Source organism: Artibeus jamaicensis, unplaced genomic scaffold (genome assembly GCF_021234435.1).
Source record: "Artibeus jamaicensis isolate MK-2021 breed Jamaican fruit bat unplaced genomic scaffold, CSHL_Jam_final contig_1028, whole genome shotgun sequence".
Taxonomy (NCBI): Eukaryota; Metazoa; Chordata; class Mammalia; order Chiroptera; family Phyllostomidae; genus Artibeus; species Artibeus jamaicensis.
Genome location: NW_026521201.1, coordinates 847,218 through 871,202, shown reverse-complemented (window position 1 = coordinate 871,202; position 23,985 = coordinate 847,218). Strand labels below are relative to the sequence as shown.

The 23,985-nt window shown below is 33.6% G+C and overlaps 1 protein-coding gene across 2 annotated transcripts in view; it reads left to right on the top strand.

Annotated features, from left to right (window-relative positions):
- The window catches only part of EEA1 (early endosome antigen 1), a 142,878-nt gene that overhangs the window by 87,796 nt on the left and 31,097 nt on the right, over window positions 1-23,985 (top strand). For both annotated transcript variants that reach the window (XM_053662097.1, XM_053662103.1), the window contains 8 exons: window positions 162-311; window positions 781-900; window positions 6,776-6,979; window positions 10,762-10,962; window positions 12,220-12,333; window positions 14,485-14,640; window positions 17,931-18,070; window positions 22,914-23,244. In XM_053662097.1, coding sequence (XP_053518072.1) covers window positions 162-311; window positions 781-900; window positions 6,776-6,979; window positions 10,762-10,962; window positions 12,220-12,333; window positions 14,485-14,640; window positions 17,931-18,070; window positions 22,914-23,244 — 1,416 coding nt within the window. The remainder of the gene's footprint in view (window positions 1-161; window positions 312-780; window positions 901-6,775; window positions 6,980-10,761; window positions 10,963-12,219; window positions 12,334-14,484; window positions 14,641-17,930; window positions 18,071-22,913; window positions 23,245-23,985) is intronic.

Sequence of the window (23,985 nt, the reverse complement as noted above, 5' to 3'; positions counted from 1 at the left end):
TGATTCATCATATTTATGTGATGAAAATTCAGTTGTATTATGAAAATTACTATATTGTACTTATATTGGTGGAATATAAAACATCATTTGGAGACTAGGTGGTGGTAGTGATGGTGGTTCATGTGTTTATACATATGTGCACACCTTTTTTCTCTTTCAAGTTACATGGCAAACTTCTGGAGACTGAGCGGCAACTAGGTGAAGCCCATGGCAGGCTGAAGGAACAAAGGCAGCTCTCAAGTGAAAAGTTGCTGGATAAAGAGCAGCAAGTGGCTGATTTACAACTCAAGCTTTCTCGTTTAGAAGAACAGGTGAGTTAGCATTTCAAATGAGTTTATGTTAGCCAATTGGTTGATAGAGTTGAGGTGTCTTGACTATTGTTATAATTCATCCTTTTCAATAAGTGATAGTTATGATTCTTATAGAAAAAGAAAACAAATACTGATACTGTGGTTTAGATTATTGTTACAAAATATTTGTATGCAATGAATTCCTTGATCATATTAGCATACACAACAAAGTATAAAATAAATGCAAACCTGGAGAAAGGATTGTATTTTTCTCAAGATGAGAGTCTATTCCTAGGGAATAGTTTCTTAATCATGATATTGAGATTCTATAAGTAATGAGATACTGCTTTTAAAGGTTGATTTTATATATTGTCTGAATTTAGTTTTCTCTCCAGACTTCAGAATTATGAGATTTGAAGTAATGCCAATTTTTTATGAATGATAGCATTATACCTTTAAGTTGTCAACTGACAGGCTACGTCTTTTTAAGTTGAAGGAAAAAGTAACAAATTCCACGGAACTGCAGCATCAGTTAGAGAAAACAAAGCAACAGCATCAAGAACAGCAAGCCCTTCAGCAAAACATTACAGCAAAACTCCGAGAAGCTCAGGCAAGTAAATATTATTTGAATTATTAGCCTTTTAAACAAAACTAGCCAAATCATTATTCTTTTGTTGTAGTAAGGCTAGATGATGTAAAATACTTGATTATGAAGGATTTAGATAATTTTCAGTATCTGGATAATCAAAAAATCTTTTTATTTTGATTTCTATGTTGAAAATTTTCTCTAAAATATTTTAAGTAAATTTATTTAAAAATAGTCATTAAATTTTTTATTAATCAAATGTATATTAAATTTAAGTAAAATATATAGTGTTTAAATTATTTTTATATAATATATTATTCAGTGTGATTTATTATTTTATTTATTAAATTATTTTCCAGTTGCTGTTGACATACAATATTATATTTGTTGCAGGTATATTTAAATAACTTATTTGAGAAATAAAAATATATGAATAAAATTTTCTGGTCTATATAGTTAGCCCAGTAAATAAAAGAACATTTTGTATGTCCTACAGTAGAACATAATGTTTGTGGTCATGTCTTCTGCTTGAGAACTGTCATGTGAGCATTGGCCCTGGCTGGTGTGGCTCAGTGGATTGTGCACTGTCCTGCAAACCGGAAAATCGCCAGTTCAATTTCTGGTCAGGGCACATGCCTGGGTTGCAGACCAGGTCCCCAGTTGTGGGTCCCCAATTGAGCTATGTTTTTTATTCTCTTTCTCCCTTCTTTCCACTCTTTCTAACAATAAACTAGTAAAATCTTTTTTTTTAAAAAGAACTATCAGAAGAATATTGGAGTTGCTAGTATAGAAAATATAAGTGATCGGTTAAATTTATACAGATTCTAAAGAATAACTTAGAAGATTAAAAGAAATTAGATTTTTATTTTGTTATGGTAAGGGAGGAGGGCACCCAAATGTTTGAAATGAATTTGACTTTGACTTTCACTTATTTGATCTTGTATTTATTCATTGAATACTATTGAACACTGTATGTCAGGTCCTGTGGTACATGCTGAAAATAGAGGAGTAAGACACAGTGCTGCTTTCTGGGAAATGGCAATCTAATGTGCACACAGAACAGTGTTGGAGTTTAAAAGAGGCAGTGATATGCCTCTGTATCCCTTCTAAATTTGGAGAGTGGCTTGGGAGTCGCATGGACAGGGATCACAACACTGTATTCATTTTTTGTTCTTTCATTCACTCAGTTGACAAATATGGGTTATTGCCTGCTCTTAGCCAAGGAAGGGATTTCGTGTATATGACAGTGAAGAAAACAGACAAACATGTCTTCTCTCATGGAGCTTAGTGAGGGAGAAACTATAGCCAAGGTAAATAGGCAAAATATATAGTGTGTTAAATGGTGATAAGTGCTAGAGATGGTAAAAGGGATGGGGAGTAGGAAGTATCTGGGAAGCTGGAACTCAGTGACTGCAGTGTTAGATAGCATTGCCAGGGAAGGCCTTTCTCAGAAAATGAAAGTCCTGAGGGAGAGGAGGGTGTGAGGCATCTGGACATCAGAGAGAAGAGCATCAGTATATTAAAAAGCCATGAGCCAGGAGCATATGTAAGGAACCTCAGGAAGTCAGTGGTTGGAGTGGTGTGAATGATGAGACGTATTAAAAGGGGACACAATCAGAAATCATAGAGGGTCAGAACATGTTGAGCCACTTAGGCAATTTTAAGTATTTTACTCTGAGATGAGAAATCAGTGGAGGCTTCAGAGCAAAGAAGTACCATGATCTAACTTGTAATTTCACAGGATTACTCTGGCTGCTGTGTTGAGCAGACAGTAGGGGCACATGAGTAGAAGCAAAAAAAAAAAAAAAAAAGGCTGAGAGGCTACTATAATAATCCAACTTAAGAAATGGTATATAATTTTATTAATGTCATCCCGATGAATTCGATAAAAATTTAAAAAATAATGATACAGATTTGAAAAGTATAGGTAGTAAGAAGCAGTCAGATTCTAGATATATTTCAGAAGTAAAGCTGACAGACTTACTGATAGATCGATGTAGGGCATTGAGAAAGAAGTCAAGAATGATTCCAAGGATTTTGGTCTGGATGGTCAGAAGGATGGAGGTCAAGGAAGATGAAGATGGAGAATCCTAGTAGATTTGGCAACATGGAGGTCATTGATGATATTGATAAGAGCAAGTTGGATAGAGAAGGAGGACCGAAAGCCAGATGGAGAGAGTTCAAGAGAAAACGGGAAGAGAGGTTTGGCAAATGAATGTGGATAACTGTAGGAATTTTACTGTAAAGAGGAAAGAAGTAGGGTAGTAAAGCTGAGGGAGAATTTTGCATAGGTCTGTAGCAAGTGGGCATTCAGGTTCAGACACTATACCCCACAATTAAATTTATTCCTCCAGTCACAGGCAAAGCTGGAAATAATAGCCTTTCACCTTCTTATAGACAGATTTGTGTCTTACACTGAGGGGAAGCAAGGGGCTGAGTTTAATGTGTTTGGTCTTTTATCCAAACTTTCTAATTAGTCAAATTCTCATTCCCTGGGAAGGAATAAGAAAAGAATGGCAAAGAGGCCATGCAAAGTCTCTCATTATGGAAACATGAAAAGTCCTAAAAACTAATTAAAGAAATGTAACGAGTTTAATTCTAGCTGTATATATGTATATAAAATTATTATGATAGCATAGAAGATAGATATAACTTGGATAGAGTCTGGAAGGAGTAGTCATTAAGAAGTTCTTAGAAGTGACAGTCTGAGTTGCAAAGGATTCATAAATGTTTCTAGGTTGCAGAGAAGATGATAGTTAAGGGTATACTGCAAGGAGAGGTTACAAGCACAAGGATACTGAAGCTGGTGTGAGCCTAAACTATTAGGTTTTGCTGGAGCATTGAATGTCATTGAAAGATTAGTTAGAGAAGAGGCCAGAGCATTAGACATCTATAAGTTTATGAAAGGCCTTGTATGACATTTATTCTTGAATACAGAAAGGGGTTGAAGGTCTTTAGAAGTACCATAGTCAGATTTGATTTTTAAATAGGTTATTCTTGTGGTTGTGTGAAAGATGGATTTTGGAGAGAATAATCTGAAACAAGAAATCAATGAAAAGATCAATAAATACAGTATCTTAGATGAAAAATAATCTTAGTTTAAACATTTGTTTACAAATATCATAGGGACAAATATAACTAATACTTTGGAGGTAAAATTAAATAGGACTTGCTGACTTAATAGTTGGAGGGAATGAGAGAGAAAGGGAATGAATGGTTTCCTTACTGAAAACATTGAGGGCATGGTAAATGGGTGTGTCATCAATTGTGTTACTAAATATAAGACAAATAGCCATCATGTTTTATAAGAGAATGTGATGAGCACTGTTTTGAACATGTTTTGAAGCGCCTCTGAGAATATATTAAAGCTTATGTATATTAACTAAGAGACATCAGCGTATATGGGGTAAATGGAATTATTAGACTAGAAATGATGTAGTTGAAAGTCTGATTTTTGATTGATGAGTAAATAAGAGATGAGGGAGTTAGGAAACTAAATATGTATTGCTTTCAAAATTTAAATGTAAATTGTATAAAGATTGGGCAGAAACTGGAGTGGGGCGTGATTCAGGAAGTGTTTGGGAGACTAAGTGTCTGCCAATGTTTGTCGTCCAGCACAGAGGGGCTGATGGAAAGGGAGCAACTGAGGATGTTAGAGGAGAGATGACTAAAGGAATACGGTATTGAGAAAAAGCTATGATGTCATTGATACAGTGGGTGGTGGTAAATGTGAATTTGTCCTTTGCAGAATATCCTTTGAAACTTGATAAAAAGAGGTAAGTTGGATGTATATAATTTTATAGGTAAGGAGATGGAAAATTGAGGATATTCCTGAAGATCTACTCCTCACCTCTCTTGGATAATAGCTGAATGTCAAGCAGGCAGAAACTAAGAATTTGAGAGACTTTTGAAGCTTTTCCATAGATATTGAGGGAAATGTTTGAGGATGAGAACTTCACTAACTGATAGGGTTGACAAGATGATTCTGGATATGTAATGGAGATTGGATTATAGAAATTTGTAGAGAGGCCCATGTGGAATTTTGTGATATTTGCTCTAATGGTGCTTAGAAAGGGGTGAAGGAAGCAGATTGCAATATTGACCCAAGTTTGGGCTTTTTGAGGGGAAGGTGGCTGTATTAGAAATTTGGGAACAGGAAATGAAGAATGTAGTTGAAAGAAGAGTTAAAGTTAGTTCATATCCATATATGAGGTTCAGGAAGAAAAGCTAGGCTTATGTTAAATAAGCTTGAAGAAAATTCAGGTAAATGTCTCTTTGACCTTGAAGAGCAGAAATGGGTCATGCAATTGGAAGACAGGAAGTTGTGGTCACAGAGTAGGATAAATGAAATTTTTCATCTGGAGCAATTTCAGGTGATTTACAGGATTCCACATGTTGAATAGAATGACTAAGGTATAGTTATTAAGGTAATATGAATATTGAGGCTCTGCTTTTAATTTGCAATGTATTTTGTATTTCCCCGGAAATTGAAAGGAATTGGGATTGAGAGAAAGGCTAAATCAGGTCTCAAACTTCTGTGAATGAGGTAGAGATTTATAGATGACAGTAACACAGAATAGAGGGTAGAATAAGTGAATTACATACTCTCCAAAGCAGCATGAAACTTTTGCATAAAGGAGAGAGTAGTGGTGGTGAAAAACCAGGAAAGGGTCAATCTCCCCTGCTTTCCCAGAGGAATAAGCCTTAGAGGTATCAGATAGGGGTGAGAGGAACTCAGAATTTGTAAAGGGAGAACCGCATGTGAATTAGCCTTGGAAATAGTATGACTGGAAAAAAACTTAGGCCTGTGGTTCTAGAAGATTAGTGAAATGTGGAGAAGAGGGGTCATTAGTGGCAGGAAAGAGGAAGAAGTAGAGAGGTTAGGTTTCTTTCGTTTAGCGATTGAAGCTTAGAGGGTTGAGAAGTACATTTAAAACTGACTGACCTGAAAAATTTTAGTATTGGCACAAATTGTTGAGTATACCAGGTGGTTGCTGGTTCTGCCTCAGAAAGTAGAGTGGACTGTGATAAGATTTGCAGAGGGACTTGTTAGGGCCTTGTTCAGTGTAGGGGCTCTGGCTTTTAAAATGATTGAGGCAAAGGTTGTGTGTGGGTAAGACAACTTGAAAACATTGGTGGTCATTTTTCAGGATGTGGGCTGTTGCATTGTGTTCTGTGTAACATTACTTTGGTAAAGTGGAAGAGGGATCCATTGATGTGTTGATACATCGAAGAGTCCTTTTGTGGTATTGAAGTAAGTGAGTCTTCTAGAGTGTCTGTGTTAGAATGCAGTCATTTATTTTTCTGTTCTTTCAACAAATAGAGCATAGGTGTCTTAGATATCTTAGATATATCAGTGAATAAAACAGACAAAAGTCCTCCTCTTTGTGGAGCATAGATAAGTGCTATGAAAAGAAAAAAAATTCAGGAGAGGGGATATTGGGAAAGGCTGCAATTTTAAGTGTATTGGGTAGGGTAGGCTTGGGGGACATTTGAACAAACATTTGACGGAGAGGGAATCAGCCAGCACTGTGAGAGAAGTGTTCCAGGCAGAAGAAACAGTGTGAAGCCTCTGAGGTGGGAATGTGCCTGGAGTGACTAAGGAATAATGAGGAGTCCCATGTGTCTCAGGCGGATTGAACAAGGAGTAGTGGGTGGTGAAGTCTGTGCTGCAGTGCGAATGTGGTCAATTGAAGGTTTTTGTTGTGTTTGTTAAGTTCCAGTTTATTATCAATAATATAGATTTACATTCATATATAATGCTAATTATTTAATTAAATTTGTCATGTTAAAATGTAATAATAAGTAAAAGAGGTTTGAGTTATAAAATTTATTAGTTATTTTAAGAAGTAGCTTTCTAAGTTCTCTATCCTTAAGGTTAGTTTCCAATTCTTTACAGAATGACTTGGAACAAGTACTACGCCAAATCGGCGATAAGGACCAAAAGATCCAGAACCTTGAAGCCTTATTACAGAAGAGTAAAGAAAATATTTCCTTACTAGAAAAGGAAAGAGAAGATCTTTATGCAAAAATTCAGGCTGGTGAAGGGGAAACTGCCGTTCTTAACCAATTACAAGAAAAAAACCATACGTTACAAGAACAAGTAAGCTTGTCAAGTCTATTTCTAAAATTTCCTGTTATCTTTCTAAATCTTAAATGCCTTATTTAAATGATTCTTCATTATGGTTAGTTTTAGTACTTTTTAATATTCTATATTTATGACAAATACTATCTCATTTACATTAAAGGTGGGTTGCTATTGTAATGAAAGTAAGTTAACATGATTTGAGAAAGGAAACCCCAGTTCATGTGCCAGGGATGTAATTTATTACCTAATGTGACCACGAGAAAACCATTTAATCTTGTTAATTTATTTAAAAAGTAGAGATGTTACTGATAATTTTATTTGCCTTGTGGTAGTTTGTTATGTTTTGAAAAAAGAATGAATAACAAAACATGTTAATAAACTCCAAGTACTAATCAAGTAGTTATTACTCTGTATTGGTTAGCATATAGACTTAGTGATTACTTGTATTTTGACACTGTCTTTGGAATTTATAAGTAATAATAATTTTGATGTTACTATATTCTAACATTTGTATGTAGTTTAATAGAAGCTTATAAAATTCAGCTTATTACATTTTCACACTGAGAAGAATTTATAGTCACTTTTTTGGGGAAGAATTGTCCAATGAGAGAATCATAGTTATCTACATGAGAAAGCATTAAAGTATTAGTAGGTCATATCACTTCTCAAACTTGGGTATTAGATTACAAGGGGGACTCCCAAAATATGAAATTTATCTTCTTTGGGCTAGGCCCCTTGTAGTACAGGCCTCCCCTGCTACATGAGTGTTCTGGGAACCATCTATATCAGTGTGCTAGCTGGTGTTGTTGTGAGAGGCTGCATTCGGCTTCAGTGAATTTTTGAAGACCCTTCCAGTGCATTTGCCCATTTCGTGATGAGTGATTTAGGAGCACACCTGCTCACACTGTGCTGAGTGTTCAGCAGGTTTTGACCAAAAATGCCATGATCCCCATGCCCCATACTTCCTATTCACCGGATCTTGCCCCTAGTGATTTTTTGTTTGTTTTCCTGGATGAAAAAGTCCTCAAAGGGAAACATTTTGCCAATATGAAAGAGGTGAAACAAAAAATGGCAGAAGCAATACAAGGCATCAAAACCAACAAGTTCCAAAATGTTTTGAGCAGTAGAAAAAATGTCTCAATAGATACATTGCATCAAATGGAGACTTTGAAGGTGACTGAAATTTAAACATATAAGAATAAATACATAATTTTTATAAATAATTTCAGGTTTTTTGGGTCCCCTCTTGTTAAATAGAATTTTTTCTCAAATTTCAAAGTTAGCCTTGGTTACCAGTTTTTATGAAAAATTCTTTAGACTAGTTTTTAGTTGTGACTCACATACAACTTGACACTGCTTATCATATAAATGTGACCAGAATAGCCTATGCATGTTTTTATAAAGGAATAAATAAAAGTCTATGTACTTCTGCTTCTGGCTATTTCAAGTAACTGATACTTCTTTAGTCCTCCCACCATAAACAACTAGAAAATTGGGAAAAGATATGTAAAACCACTGTCTTTATTAGACATTGTACAACAAGCAGTACAATGAAAGAAGAGAAACAAATGAAATGAATCTTTCAGCTACTTCGACTTTGGACATGGAGACATTTTATAGACTGTGGTACAGGTTGCGGAAATCTAAGCAGCACAGTGGTCTCACTGAATTGAGGAGTGAGTGACTGAAGTCCAGGAAAGTTGACGCAGCTCAAACTTTCAGGGCAGAATATCAAAGAGGAGAGAACATGGAGATAAATCTGCATAGGGATCTGCTTGGGCCTTTGGCTGAGTATTAATCTTTGTGCTCACGAGATGGGATTCCCTGAGGCCAGGCAGTAAATAATTATTAGGAGCTGCAGGCTGAAAAATGATCAGATTTGCAGTCCTGGAGGATGTTCAAGTTCTAGCCAGTCAGAGAAGAAAGATGTGTATGGGTGAATGCTTGGGGGCGGTGAGTTGAAACCACAGAGATGTCACAACTTAGAAGAAACATTAAACTAGCCCTAGAGTCAAAAGCCAGTGCATATCCAATCTGACAAAGCATAAACACGAGCCTCAAAAGGATCCAGATGAACCACAAGTACATTAACTGCCACTGGAACAAAATTCATTCTTTGAAAGAAGTCAGCAAAATTCCGAGCTGTCACAATAAATATCAAAAGATGACTAGTTATATAGAGAGGTAGAAAGTGTGAGCTATAAGCTGAACAATCATTCAATGGAAAAAGACCCTGAAATGAGAGATGATAGAGTCATCAGACACGTACTTTAAAAAGTTCTTCAAATATACTTACGGATATAAAAGAAAAGCTATAATAATAGAAATAGAGGTGGATCCGTAAAACAGAACCAGATAGAACTTTTAGAGCAGTGATTTTCAGTTGGTGTACTGTGGAAGGCGCGCGAGTGTGAGCAAGAATTTTTAAAATGTACAATACATGACTGTTCAGTAAGGGGCAGTGACCTCTTTTCCCTTAGATTGTCAAATAAAAATGATAACAGCCAACCCAACAATAGCCATCCAGTGTGAATGAATAAAAATTTACCATATTTTTTGGACTACAAAATTCACTTTCCCCCCAAAATTTGGGGGGAAATGGGGTGCATCTTATAGTCCAAATGTGCTTACTTGGCTCGCTGTGGGGGGCGGAGGTAAAGCAGGGTCAAGGTTATTAAATATTTTACCATACTTTTTGCTTCAAAATTTTTTTTCCTATTTTCCTCCTCTAAAACCTAGGTGTGTCTTATGGTCTGTTGCGTCTTATAGTCCTAAAACTATGGTACCTATTTTTTGTCAGATCAGCAAAAATATATTTTTTTCTAGTGTGCCATAGAATTGTAGTAATGAATTTAGGTGTGTCGTGGAATGAAAAAGGTTGAAAATCACAGTTTAAGGGATTTTAAAAAGGTCTGAAATGAAAATTTCATTGGGTGGGCTTAATAGATTAAGCAAGTAAAAGACAACATCAGTGAACATGAAGAGAAGGTAATTGAAACTTCAAAATGAAGTGCAGAGAGAGAAAAGGCTAGGAAAAAATAAACAGTGCCTTGTTAATTAATGACCTGTGGGATAGTATCATGGAGGCTAGCACACATATAATTAATATCACAGAAGGGTGGGGAGGAGGAAAATAGTAATAGAAATGATGGCTGAAAAAATTAAATTTGATTAAAAATATAAATCTACATTCATGAAACTCAGTGAACTCCAAGCAGGGTATCCCCCACCCACAAAAAGTCAGATAAGTTGTATTTTATCTAAAATTAAAATACATACTCTTCAAAAGATACTATTGTGAAAATAAAAAACAAGACATAGACTAGGAGAAAATATTTGCAATACACATATCCGACAGTTTAGACCTATGTAGCATGTGTAAGGAACTCAGTGCTCAGGTCAGTGATTAGGGCTGAAGATGAGGAGAGGGTACCGACTGCAGAGGGGCACGAGGAAACTTTTTGGGGTAATTGACATTTTCTCTGTCTTGATTTTGGTGTTGGTTAAATGAGTGTATGTATTTATCAAATCTCAAACTGTACTATCCATTTGGGTTAGTTTTATTTCATGTAAATTTATTTCATGTAAATTATAGCTCAATAGAGGTGGTTTTAAAATAGTAGGAATCTCTGAATTTTATGTTATATTTTGTGATTTTGAGATACTATGTTTACTTATTTTTGGAAAGATGTGAATGATTCTTGAAAAAGTTTTAAGATAATCTATCACAATTTGGGTTTCTTAGTTCTTCTTATATCATTTGTGACCTACATAATAGCATCTTGCTAATGTGGTAGGTAACTCAACTAACAGAGAAGCTGAAGAATCAGTCAGAAAGCCATAAACAAGCCCAGGAGGATTTGCATGACCAGGTGCAAGAGCAGAAGGCACATCTTAGAGCTGCACAAGATCGTGTCCTTTCTCTAGAAACCAGTGTTGATGAATTAAATAGTCAATTAAATGAAAGCAAGGAGAAGGTCTCTCAGCTTGACATACAGGTAATATTGAATCATGCAATTTAATAAGTTTGTATGAATAAAATACTAATTTTAGGCCACGAAATGTTTATTTGTTTATTTATTTATAATCCTTACCTGAGGATATATTTATTGATATTAGAGAGAGAGGCTGGGATGGGGAGAGAAAGAGAAAGAGTGAGAGAGACATTGATGTGAGAGGCAAACATCGATCAGTTGCCTCTTGTATGTGCCCTGACTGGGGATCCAACCCTCAACCTTTTGCTTTATGGTGTGATACTGCAATTAACTGAGCCACCTAGCCAGGGCCGTCAGATGTTTTAAATTCTTTTCTTTTCCTCTCTCTCTTTCTGTCCCTTGCTCCCTACCCCCACTCCCTTGCCGCCCCCATGTCTCTCTGTCTTTCATTAATGGAAAAAAGTTAGGAATAGGAATTAAGTAAAGATTGTATTTAGTCAGTTGGTTGACGTTTCCTGTTTGCCATTTTTTCCTCTTTCTACTGATAAACTATACTTCCTTAAACTACTGATATTTTCACTTTTTTCCCCATGAGGTTATTATTATTATTTTTGAAGTTCAAAGTAGTTGGATATTATACTATTAGATTTCCAGGTTAAATACTTTTTTAAACTTTATTTTTTATTTAATTTTACTTTAAAGGTATGATTTAAAAAATACTTTTATATGGTATCATTGTTTTTAACTGTATATCCTTTCAGAGGCTAATATAGAAATTTTGCTCAATGAGTCAGTTATGGGGTGAATAAATAAATAAATTTAATAAATATATTAAAATATATTTATTTCTCCATTTGCATCATTGATTTCTTGTTTTATTCTATTGTAGAGAAAGTTATAGAAACATTTCTAACCTTTGATTTTCTTTATTTTAGGAGATTAATTCTATTGAAAATAAGAAATAGTATCATAAGTTGGAATATAAGGTTGCATATTTCTTTCTTTTAAAAATATAATTATTTGTCAGCTGAGTTATATGATAACTCAGTAAGTGGATATCCAGTTTAAGAGAGGGAGAAGTGTTTCAGTGGCTTATAGGAACATCTTTTCATCATTTAGCCAAACATTATTAGGAATCTTCTCCCCTACTCTTTTCTATTTGGAGGATTATCACATACTAATTTTTCAGCATTTAAATCCTTATGTTTTTGCCAAAGGACTTAAATTTTTAAGTTACTTAGTGAGAAAAGCAATGTATATTCAAGTAAAAGGAAATCAAGAACTAAATACGAATTAAATGACTTGTAAATTTTGTTACAGATTAAAGCCAAAACTGAATTATTGCTATCAGCAGAAGCAGCAAAAATTGCTCAAAGAGCAGATCTTCAAAATCATTTGGACACAGCCCAAAATGCATTACAAGATAAACAGCAGGTAGGGGGTGACCTGATGCAGTTCATACCATAGCCTAATATTCTGGAGGATAAATTCATTGCAAACATGTATGAAGATGATACCAAGTTTTACATAGTGTTGTGATTGACTTGCTTATTTTAATTTCTTCCTGAGTTCAGAACCAGTTGGAATGGTAGATGCAGGAGTCAGATAGATGAAGATAAAAATATATCTTTTTGTTTTTGATAAGCTCACCTGGAGTGCTGCTATGGTTGGGCTTCTTAATGTTCTGCTTCTCCCCTTGTCCAGAACTTGGTGTGGAACTGAAATATTCACTCCTATTAGTGCTTCGTCCCATCAAGTGCTAATACTGGGAAAGAGAGACAGACTTGCACGCATGTTTTTAGTAGACAGTTTGGGCCATAAACCAGATATACCAGTACTTACTCTTACCTCTTGGAAGCAGAAAAGAGCAACATGTATTCCATATCAATAATAAGAGTTACTGTCTTTTCTTGGGAGTAGAAGTCAATGGGGCTGAAGGGAATATAGAAGTTTTTCTATACCTCTTTTCTAATACCTCTGATAAAGTAAAAGCTTCCTTCTTAGGGCCAAGGTCAAAGTGCTGGTAGATTATTCTTATTTTTTTTACTAGGTAGGCATTTTTAAAATTTGTATTTTATTTAAGAGGTAATACCAGCTGTTGGTCTAATTTTTAAAAATGATATAGTAGCATATCAAGTTAATAAAACAAAACTGTTTTCTGTATTTACCCTAAACTCCCAATTCTTAGATGGGATATTTGCTATTAAATTTGGTATGGAATGTACACACAGATATTTTTCTTTTATGCACATAGAATCACTATATATGTTATTTATTCTGCAACTTGCTTGTTACTTACATTGTTGATAAACACATCTGGAAAGTATTTTCTAAGCACAAGATTAGTGCCAGAAACTATAATGGAAAAAAATATTTATAAGAATAACCACATAAAAGTTTACAATTTATCTGCCAAAAACATTAGTAACAAAATCCTAAATCCATTAACAAAATAATTATTTCCTGAAGTATGTCTGATGAAAGGTTACTAGCCTATATATTTAAAACACTTTTACATAATAAATAAGCCAACCTAATGACAAGTAAGTGATCAAAACTTTATTAGCAAATGTGCAAGTTCATTAAGAATCAACTGCAAATTAAGACAACAATGGAATATACCTTATGAGGTAAAATGTGTAGCTATGTGTTTAACACTCAGAGGATTAGAGATGGTGCAGAGGAACAAGCCACTTTCATGCATTGCTGGTGAGTTGTATAAATCAGTTCTGTATTTTGATGCTGGTAGGGGAAACTATAGCAGTTTATTTCAAGAACTTTAGGATTTTTCATATATTGTAGTTCACTCTTAGTTATTTTAAGGGACTTATAATAGCTTTAAGAATGCTTTTGTATCTCTGTTAATAAATGCAGAAAGTTTAGTCACAATCTAGGAATCTAAAATAGGGCATTTGGATAAAAAATGGCTTATATCAATAAAATGGAAATTTATATAGTCAAGTATAATGATATTTTAGAAAATGTTACAGTTTTATAGTACATTGTTATGTAACAGCAAAGGTGGTTACGGTACAACAGTATATAAAGTGAGATCCTGTTTTTATTATAAGCGTGCAAGTCAAAAAATAAAAACTAACAGAAAGACAAGTTATCAAAACATTAATAGTGGTTAACTGTGGGTGGTGGATTTACTAGTAGTAATTTTTATCTTGCTCTTTCTGTGTAACAAGATATTCCAAATGAATTGAACAATTGTAGATGTAATCATTTATTTTTAAAGTGTTATTTTAGGAGATGGCTACTCGAACATTGAAAACATTTAATTATAAAAGCATTATTTTATTATTAGCTTGTTTATTATTCTTTTGCATCTTTTGGCTTTCTGGAAAAAGTTACTGAGTTGTTATGTGTATAAACTTAATCTCTCACACTGTGCACAAGTTCAGTTCAGATTCTTTATATCAGTAGATAAATTTATGCTCTGAATCATTAGACTTACCTGCGATCTTACTTCAAATAGTTTGTTAAATAAAACTAGAGTTTTAATTTTACTTTGACCAAACATTTGGACACTACAATAAAGTAAACCTTGCCAAAGTTTTCTTTAATTATATTTCCCTATAGGAGTTAAACAAGATCACTACTCAGTTGGATCAGGTCACTACAAAGTTGCAGGATAAGCAAGAGCATTGCAGTCAGCTGGAAAGTCATCTTAAAGAATATAAAGAGAAACACCTGTCCTTAGAACAGAAAACCGAAGAATTAGAAAGTCAAGTTAAGGTTTGTATAAAAGAAATTGAACTTAGCCATGTTTTCTACAGCTGTAGCAATAGAAACTGATAAAGTGAATGGAATCAAAGATTTTACATTTGCAAACAAAGAGGAAGTTGTGATGTAAAATTTTTAAAAATTACTTGTAATTTTTATGTATTAATTTTGAATTCCACCTTTGCTCCATATTTTCTTCTTTAATGGTGGCTTTTACAAATGGTAGTTAACATATATACTGTTTCCATTGTAATGTGTTACTAGTATTTCAAAGAGACACGCAACCAGGGATCTACCCTATAATTATAAGGAACTTATAATTTTTTTTTGTTCTTGTAAAGTCTCTTTTGTTCTATTATTTCCACTTCCTTACCTCCTTATTCCAATAGAATATTGAGATATATTAGATATTTACCTTTTTTTACATTATTTTAAATTTAAATTATTTTATTGTTGTTTGATTACAGTTGTCTGTATTTTCTCCCCACCACTCCCCACCCACCCCAGCCAAGCCCACCTCTCTTCCTTGCTTCCACCCTCCCCCTTGGCTTTGTCCATGTGTCCTTTATAGTAGTTTCTGAAAGCCCTTCTTATCTCTGTCCCCTCCCCCTCCCCTCTGGCTATTATTAGATTGTTCTTGATTTCAACAGCTCTAGTTATATTTTGTTTGCTTTTTTCTTTTGTTGATTATGTTCCAGTTAAGGGTGAGATCATATGGTATTGGTCTCTCACCACCTGGCTTATTTCACTTAGCGTAATGTTCTCTAGTTTCATCCATGCTGTTGGAAAGGGTATAAGCTCTTTCTCTGCTGCGTGGAATTCCATTGTGTAAATGTACCATAGTTTTTTGATCCACTCATTTGCTGATGGGCACTTAGGTTGCTTCCAGCACTTGGCTATTGTAAATTGTGCTTCTATCAACATTGGGGTGCATAGGTTCTTTTGAATTGGTGTTTCAGGGCTCTTAGGGTATAATCGCAGCAGTGGAAATGCTGGGTTCCATTTTTAGTTTTCTGAGAAAATTCCATACTGTTTTCCACAGTGGTTGTACCAGTCTGCAATCCCACCAACAGTGCACTAGGGTTCCCTTTTCTCCACAGCCTCTCCAACACCTGTTTGTTGATTTGTTTATGATGGCCATTCTGACTGGTGTGAGGTGGTATCTCATTGTGGTTTTAAATTGCATCTCTCTGATGGTTAGTGATTCTGAGCATCTTTTTATGTGTCTCTGGGCCCTCTGTGTGTCCTCCTTGAAGAAATGTCTGTTCAAGTCTTTTGCCCATTTTATAATTGGGTTTTTTGTCTTCCTGGAGTGAAGTCATATGAGTTCTGTATATATTTTGGAGATCAAGCCCTTGTCTGAGGTATCACTAGCAAATATGTTTTTCCATACAGTTGGCTCTCTCTTCATTTTAGTGCTCTTTTCTTTAGCCATGTGGAAGCCTTTTAATTTGCTGAGGTCCCATTTGTTTATTCTTTCCTTTATGTACCTTGCTCTAGGGGATGTATCCATGAAGATGTTGCTGCATGGAATGTCTGAGACTTTCCTGCCAATGTTTTCCTCTAGGGCTTTTATAGTGTTATAACTTATATTTAAGTCTTTTATCCATCTTGAATTTTTTTTGTGTATGGTGTTAGTTGGTGATCAAGTTTCATTTTTTTTTGCATGTAGCTGTCCAGCTCTCCCAACACCATTTGTTGAAGAGGCTATTTTTGCTCCATTTTATGCTTCTTCCCCTTTGTCAAATATTAATTTACCGTAGAGACTTGGGTTTATTTCTGAGCTCTCTGTTCTGCTCCATTGGTCTATGTGCCTGTTTTTATGCCAGTACCAGTCTGTTTTGATTACAGTGGCCTTGTAATACAGTTTGGTATCAGGTATTGTGATCCCTCCTGCTTCGTTCTTCTTTCCCAAAATTGCAGCAGCTATTCAGGGTCATTTATGGTTCCATATAAATTTCTTAAAGGTTTGTTCTCCATCTGTGAAATAAGACATCTTCCTTTTTTAAACTTTACATTTATACCCTTTGGATTTTGTTTCTAATTTAATAATAAATTTACTCTGTGGTACCCTCCTTCTTTAACACAACTCTGAGTGAAAGTATTTTTTACTAAAGAGAATAAATTAAAAGATATCAGAGATGAAATTGACCTGAGTCCTTTTTTCTTTTAATTGGAACTGACAGTTAAACAAAAATTTCTCAAGTTTATAAGTCAGTCAACCATTACAATCAAATGAAGCACTTCAGAACCATTTCACAATCTTGGGATGTATATATGTATATATGTACAGCCACACCAATATATATTACATAGAAAAAGAATTACATTTACAATTCTGTTTATGGGTTTATTTTTTTCCCTTATGGCCAGTGGTAATAACAATGACAAATTTATGTAATAGTTGAAAGCATAGAAAAAACTATTTCACTGAAAAATAGCTAATGAGAATTCTATTTGGGTATCGTTTAAAGTAGTATTTTAGAATCAGTACTATATATTGTATTTATCAGATCTTTAACATTTTATAATTATTATTTTAAAGTGTTCCATATGTTTTATATCAATATATAGTTATAAAATTATTACATCAAATATCCAATAAAAATGTCAAGTAAGAGCCACAGGTACCTAGATTAGTTTATAAAATAGAGTGTAAAATTATCACAACTATATAAGAAAATACATTGCTTATAGATATTCATTCAGCCTATATACTTAACAGTTAGATTTTGGAAATTCGTAAAAATATGCACAGTTATATGATTATGTCTGAGTGAAACTGCACTGCGAGGGTCACTCTGTAGATCACTAAGAGACTAGAGAAGCAAAATCAGGAATTTAATTGGCTTTATATTTAGGATTAATAGATATTATGAGAAGGATGATAAGACAGCTTCATTTTGGTTTTGAACACCTGTAATAACATCAGTGTTGTGAATACAGAGGACAATAGGTTTTAAGTGGGTCTGTATGTGAAGTTTTTAGTTATTTTTCATACTTGAATTAGTAATTTTTACCCATTATAAATATAATTGTTTTAAGTTTAGTCTCTTTCAGATCATTTAAAAAGTAATAACTTAGTGACTATCGTGTGTAAAACCTGCTGCTAGCTCCTCTGAAATATTTTAAGATAAGTGGCTCCTTTACTCATTAATGGCTTCAAATGTATTTTTTATTTAAACAAGTATTTATGGCTTTTTTGTGTTATGTCAACAGCAATTTAAATATAAAACAAAAATATTACAATATTTAAAATAATTTTTGACATTGAAATGGTTACTATATTATTTCTTCCATAGAAACTAGAAGCTGATATTCTTGAAGTCAAAGCAAGCAAGGAGCAAACTTCGCAGGAGCTGCAACAGCAAAGACAGCTGAACACAGGTTTAGAACTTAGAGCCACAGAGTTGACTAAACAACTGGAAATGGAGAAAGAAATGTAAGCTTAACTGCTTAAGGGGAAAGATTATATTTAAGTATTATAATTTTTAAAATTTTAATTTTGCTAAAACAGTGCTTAAAGATTTAGTAAATATTTGTGTTGATTTTATAAACAGCCGATATTAATGTAAATGAAAAAGTAAAGCCATCATAATAGATTAAATTTACCTTCACTGCTGAAAATTTGAGTTGTTAACAGTAATGTGGTACTGATGTCTCTGGGTTAAAGCAATTGTTTTTAGTTGTTCACCAATTTGTAAAAGTTAATATAAATTAAAAGCATAGAAGGGTGTTTAGATATAATCACCCAAGAACAGCAAGGCTGCTGCTTTGAGGCACAGTACAAAGTAGGAATAAATACTTTGTGGTAAGAAATTATCTATTTTAGCTTTTGATGCATTTTGGCAAATTGTCTATGTTTATGAGCATATTTATTTTATTTTTAATAGTTTATTTTTTATTGTATTTTTCCCATTACTATTTATCCTCCTTATACCTTCTTCCACCTCCACCGACCCTTCTTCCCACTGTAGTTAGCACACTGTTGTCTGTGTCCATGAATTCTTTTTCTTTTTTGCTCAGTTCTTCCACAACTCACACTTCCCTCAGCCCCCAGAGCCTGCTCTCTATCTGTGAGTGTGTCTCTATTTTGCTTATTAGTTCAATTTGTTCATTAGATTCCACATCTGAGTGAAATCATATGGTATTTGTTTTTCTCTGCCTGGCTTATTTTACTTAACATGATGTTCTCCAGGTCCATGCATGCTGTTGCAAAGGGTAAAATTTCTTTCTTTTTTAAAGCCAAGTAGTGTTCTAGTGTGTAAAGTATCACAGCTGTTTTACTGACTCATCTACTGATGGGCACTTGAGCTACTTCGGTATCTTGGCGACTGTAAATAATGCTGCAATGAATATAGGGGTGCATATATTCTTTCAAATGATTGTTTCATGTTCCTTTGGATAAATTCCCAAGAAGTAGTATTTCTGGGTCATAAGGCTTTTTTTTAGGTAACTTCATAGTGCTTTCCTTAGTGGCTGCACCAGTCTGCATTCCCACCAACAGTGCACAAAGATTTCTTCTCCTTTCTTCACTTCCTCCCTAACAGTTGTTGTTTGTTGATTTAGTGATATGATGGCCATTCTGACAGATATGAAGTCATATCTCATTGTGGTTTTAATTTGCATTTCTCTGATGATTAATGACTTGAGCATTTTTCATATGTCTGTTGAGCATCTGTATGCCCTTTATGGAGAAGTGTCTGTTCAGGTCCTTTGCCCATTTTTAAATTGAATTGTTTGGTTTTTTGGTGTTGAGTTTTACAAGTTCTTTATAAGTTTTGGATATTAATCCCTTATCAGATGTATCAGTTGAATATGTTCTTTATGTTCTTTCATTCAGTGGATTGCCTTTTCATTTTGTTGATGGTTTCCTATGCCGTGCAGAACCTTTTTGTTTTGATGTAGTCCCATTTGTTTATTTTATTCTCTTCCCTTGCTCAAGGAGACACATCAGAAAAAAAACATTGCTATGAGAAATGCCTGAGATTTTACTGCCTATGTTTTCTTCTTGGAATTTTATGGTTTGGGGTCCAACATTTAAGTCTTTAAACTACTTTGAATTTATTCTTGTGCGTGGCAGTGGTCTCATTTTTTCCATGTGTTTGTCCAATTTTGCCAGTACCATTTATTGAACAGACTGCTTTAACCCACTGTATGTTCTTGCCTCCTTTGTCAAATATTAATTGACTATAAAGATGTGTTTTTTTTCTGAGCTCTATATTCTGTTCCTTTGATCTATATGTATGTTTTTATGCCAGTACCATGCTGTTTTGATTTCAATGGCCCTGTCATACAGTTTGATAACAGGTAGCATGCTTTCTCTAAATTCGTTCTTTTTTTCCTCAAGATTGCTATGGCTATTCGAGGTCTGTTGTCATTCCATGTAAATCCTGGAGTATTTGTTCTAGTTCTGTGAAATACGCCATTATGATGCAAATTGTTTTAAATCTATACTATAGATTACTTTGGATAGTATGGACATTTTCATGATTATTAAAATATTCCTATCCATGATCATGGTATGTATTTCCACTTATTAATTTTTTCTTCAGTATCTTATCATTTTAATCCTTGGCTAAATTTATTCTTAGGCATTTAATTTTTCCGTGAAGCAATTATGAATGGGATTTTTTTCTTAATTTCCCTTTCTGATCCTCATCGCTGTATAAAAATGTAACTGATTTCTGGATATTTATTTTGTAACCTGCTACTTTACTGAATTCATTTATCAGTTCTTAGTTTTTTGTTGGAACCTTTAGGGTTCTCTATATAGTATCATGTCATCTGCAAATGATAACAGTTTTACTTCTTCCTTTCCAATTTGGATGCCTTTTATTTCTTCTTTTTTTTTCTGATTGCTGTGGCTAAAACTTCCAGTACTATGTTGGATAAGAGTGATGAAATCTGACATCCATTTATTGTTCTTGATATTAAGGGAAACACTTGAACATTTTGACCATTGAGTATGATGTTGGCTGTGGGCTGAGAAATTTCTTGTTCTCACATGTATTAAATTGGGTCCTGATACTTTGAATTTGAGGATATAGCTACATTTTGTGCCTCAAATGGCATTTCTTCTCACTGCTGGCATCATAGTTTCCATTGCCAATGTATTTGGGGAACACATCTGAACCTTTTTATCACCAACTGAATTATTCTTTACCTCTGGAACCCAGTCATTGGTTTGTGAAGATCACCTCTGTTTTGGTTCTTCTTCTCTTTTCCAATACCCCTGGGCCTTTAGTTTCTTTTCATTTTTAGTGGACTCAATGCAAACGGGTCCATTTCCATTCTGTGTTCTATTCTCATGGTTCAGAACTCACTCAGTGGCTTCTCTATCATATTGGGTTAGTGAAACATTTTTCTAAAGCACTAAAATCATTTTTGCCTACATACTTTATTTAGACATTTCTTATGTGTAGAGTACTAGAAATGGAGAGCTGGATAAACATATCTCAGGTTTGACCAAACCTCCTCCTGATTCCAGGGCTCATCTTAAATAACCAGGTCCAGAGCTCCCCTTGCTCAGGGCCCATCAGCATCCAGCTCTTTCTCTTCAACTGACATTGTACAATATATTTTCATTACAGTGAAGTTTAATGTATTTTCTAATATCCTTTGTGATTTCTTCTTTTATGTTTGGGTGATATATATATATATATATATATATATATATATATATAATTTATTTTCTAATATTAGAAGGCTTATTTTCTTATATTATTGATTTCTAATATTATGTAAAATTGAGACTTTTCAGACTGTCTTATTTCTGGACCAGTGTATGGTTTATCTTGGTTAATTTTTCATGTGCACATGTGTGTACTCTGTTTTGGGGTAAAGTGTTCTATAAATCTCAGTTAGATCAAGGTGGTTGATAATGCAGTTCTAATCTTATTTTACCAGTTTTTTTCCTCTGGTTATTCTATAAATTTCTGAGAAAAAGGTATTAAAGTTTCCACCTAGGATTATGGATTTATTTATTGCTTTAGGAACTTTAAAGAAATAAACAACTTTATAATGACTGCAAGCCTTTATGTCTCTTTACCTCTTTTTTAACATAATCTTATTTTATAATAATTATTTATGGAAAGGTTCAGTAGCATAGTAAATAAATATGTCAACTTTTAATTTTACATTTTTTAAATTGGGGTTTTAACTATATTAAAATGATAAAATAATATTAGTATAATGACTTTTCTATTTAGATCTTTAAAATCAGTGAGGTACAGTATCCTATGAGTGTACTTAACTTCATCTTTTTTAGCTTTATTTAGGAAGTAAAAGTAAGTTTCTGGGACTAAATGTTGGAAAAATTCAAAGTTCTGGTATTGTATTCATACCTGACTTCAAATATGTGGCTAGTACATCTTTTACAACCTCTCCTTAACATCTTATTCAGTTTGTAATGATTATAAAGTACATTGGAAATCATGTGCATTCCAAAAAATATTACCTAGCATCTGGTATTATTTTCAGTGTAGAAAATGGTTGATATTTAATATTTGTTTTTTGGTGATATATTTAGAAATACACACATATACATATATATACATAAATATATAAATATATATGTAGTTCATTTCTTGTATGAAAACAATAAAACTTTAATTTTCCTAAAGTTATATATACATTTCCTCATTATTGTAGTTTATTTATTCAGGAGTAGAAAAGTTATGTTAGGGACAAATGACAGCATTTCTTGTATAATCTGATAAGCTCTAGACTTAAAGTGCATCTCTTGTGTTTCCTCTTTGTTTAAAATGAAATATTTGTTTTTTTAATTAATTTTTTTCCTGGGTTAACCTTACATGTTTTGAAGTTTAAGACCTATCAAACATATTATATATTTTATGTTTTAAAGAAAAGAGGCAAAGTTCTCTATATACTTGGAAGATAACACAATAAATCTGTTCTGTAAGGTACATGGAAAAACTTTTTTGGCTATTTTATACTAGAGGGTCTTTTATGTGCAGGGGTTTTTTGGATCCATTGTGGTAAGACTGAATTAAGTCAGGAGGCTTAAGCTAGATGCTCTTGGCTTTACTACTATCTTATTTCACTTGAAGAAAATCATTTTTGTCTGTTCAATGATCATATCATATATTTTGAGACATTTTTTGATTGTGGACATTAAGTTGTGTGTGTTTTTTTTTTTACTTAACTACACAAGAAAGTTTTAAAACTCAATAGTCATTCATTTTGAGTGGTAAATTAAGAAAGGTAAATTATACATTGTTCTTTAAAAAATTGTTTTTTTTTTTTTTTTTTTTACTATTTAGAGTATCCAGTACAAAATCGGACCTACAGAAAAAATCTGAAGCCCTTGAAAATATTAAGCAAATGCTTACCAAGCAAGAGGAAGAAAAAGTAATTCTTAAAAAAGAAATTGAAAATTTGAGTCAAGATGCAGAGATTCAGCACAAGGAATTGAGTAACAAATTTCAAACAGCAGTAACAGAACTACAAAAAGTGAAGATGGAGAAAGAAACTCTAATGGTAGAGCTTTCTGAAACAGTAGAGAAATTATCAAAAGTTTCTGATACTTTGAAGAATTCCAAAAGTGAATTTGAAAAGGAAAATAAGAAAGGAATGGCTACTATATCAGATTTGGTTAGTTGTTTACATTTATTTTCTTAGGTAGAGTGATTTTTAATTAAAAAGTAGTGATTTTTCTACTTAATTCACTGTTGACTTTTGATTTTACAATTGAATAATTTAAATAGTTCTTATGAGGAAAGGAATTGGGAGCTTAACCGGAAAAAGATCTTGTCACGTGCATGTGTAGTTTTCCAGAGACCCAGGAAGTTTCTGGTTGAATACACCATCTTACTCCTTTGTTAGTATGATGTGAGTTTTGGGAGAGACTGCGTCAGGTTTGTTCTCAGGCACAGTTCCACAGACAGCAGAGCTGCTAATTGAAATGTTATTCACATGTCTGAGAAAGAAAAAAGTCTAGAAAGATCTTGATGACTCCTATTAATTCTGGTACTGTAAACTTTCTAATACTTATTGAATATTCTAAAACCATCACTATTCCACGTTTTAGAGATGCCATAAAACCTATGTAAACTACAGAGGAAAAAAGTCTTGCAGTTTCAAAATGCTTAAAGAGGAATTCTCAGAAATATTTTAACATAGGATAACAATGAAAGTAAAGTCCTTTTGTTCTCCATATGAAAATTGGGGAAAATGTTTAGTAGTATGAAAAACACACGATGTTAATATGTTAACTTTATGTTCCTTTCTGTTTGGTAAAAACATCTTTTATCAGTATATCTTCCCTCTTAAATTGTGATCATTTTTTATTTAGTGTTTTAGTACTTTTTGTTAAAAAAATTTCATGCTTCCATT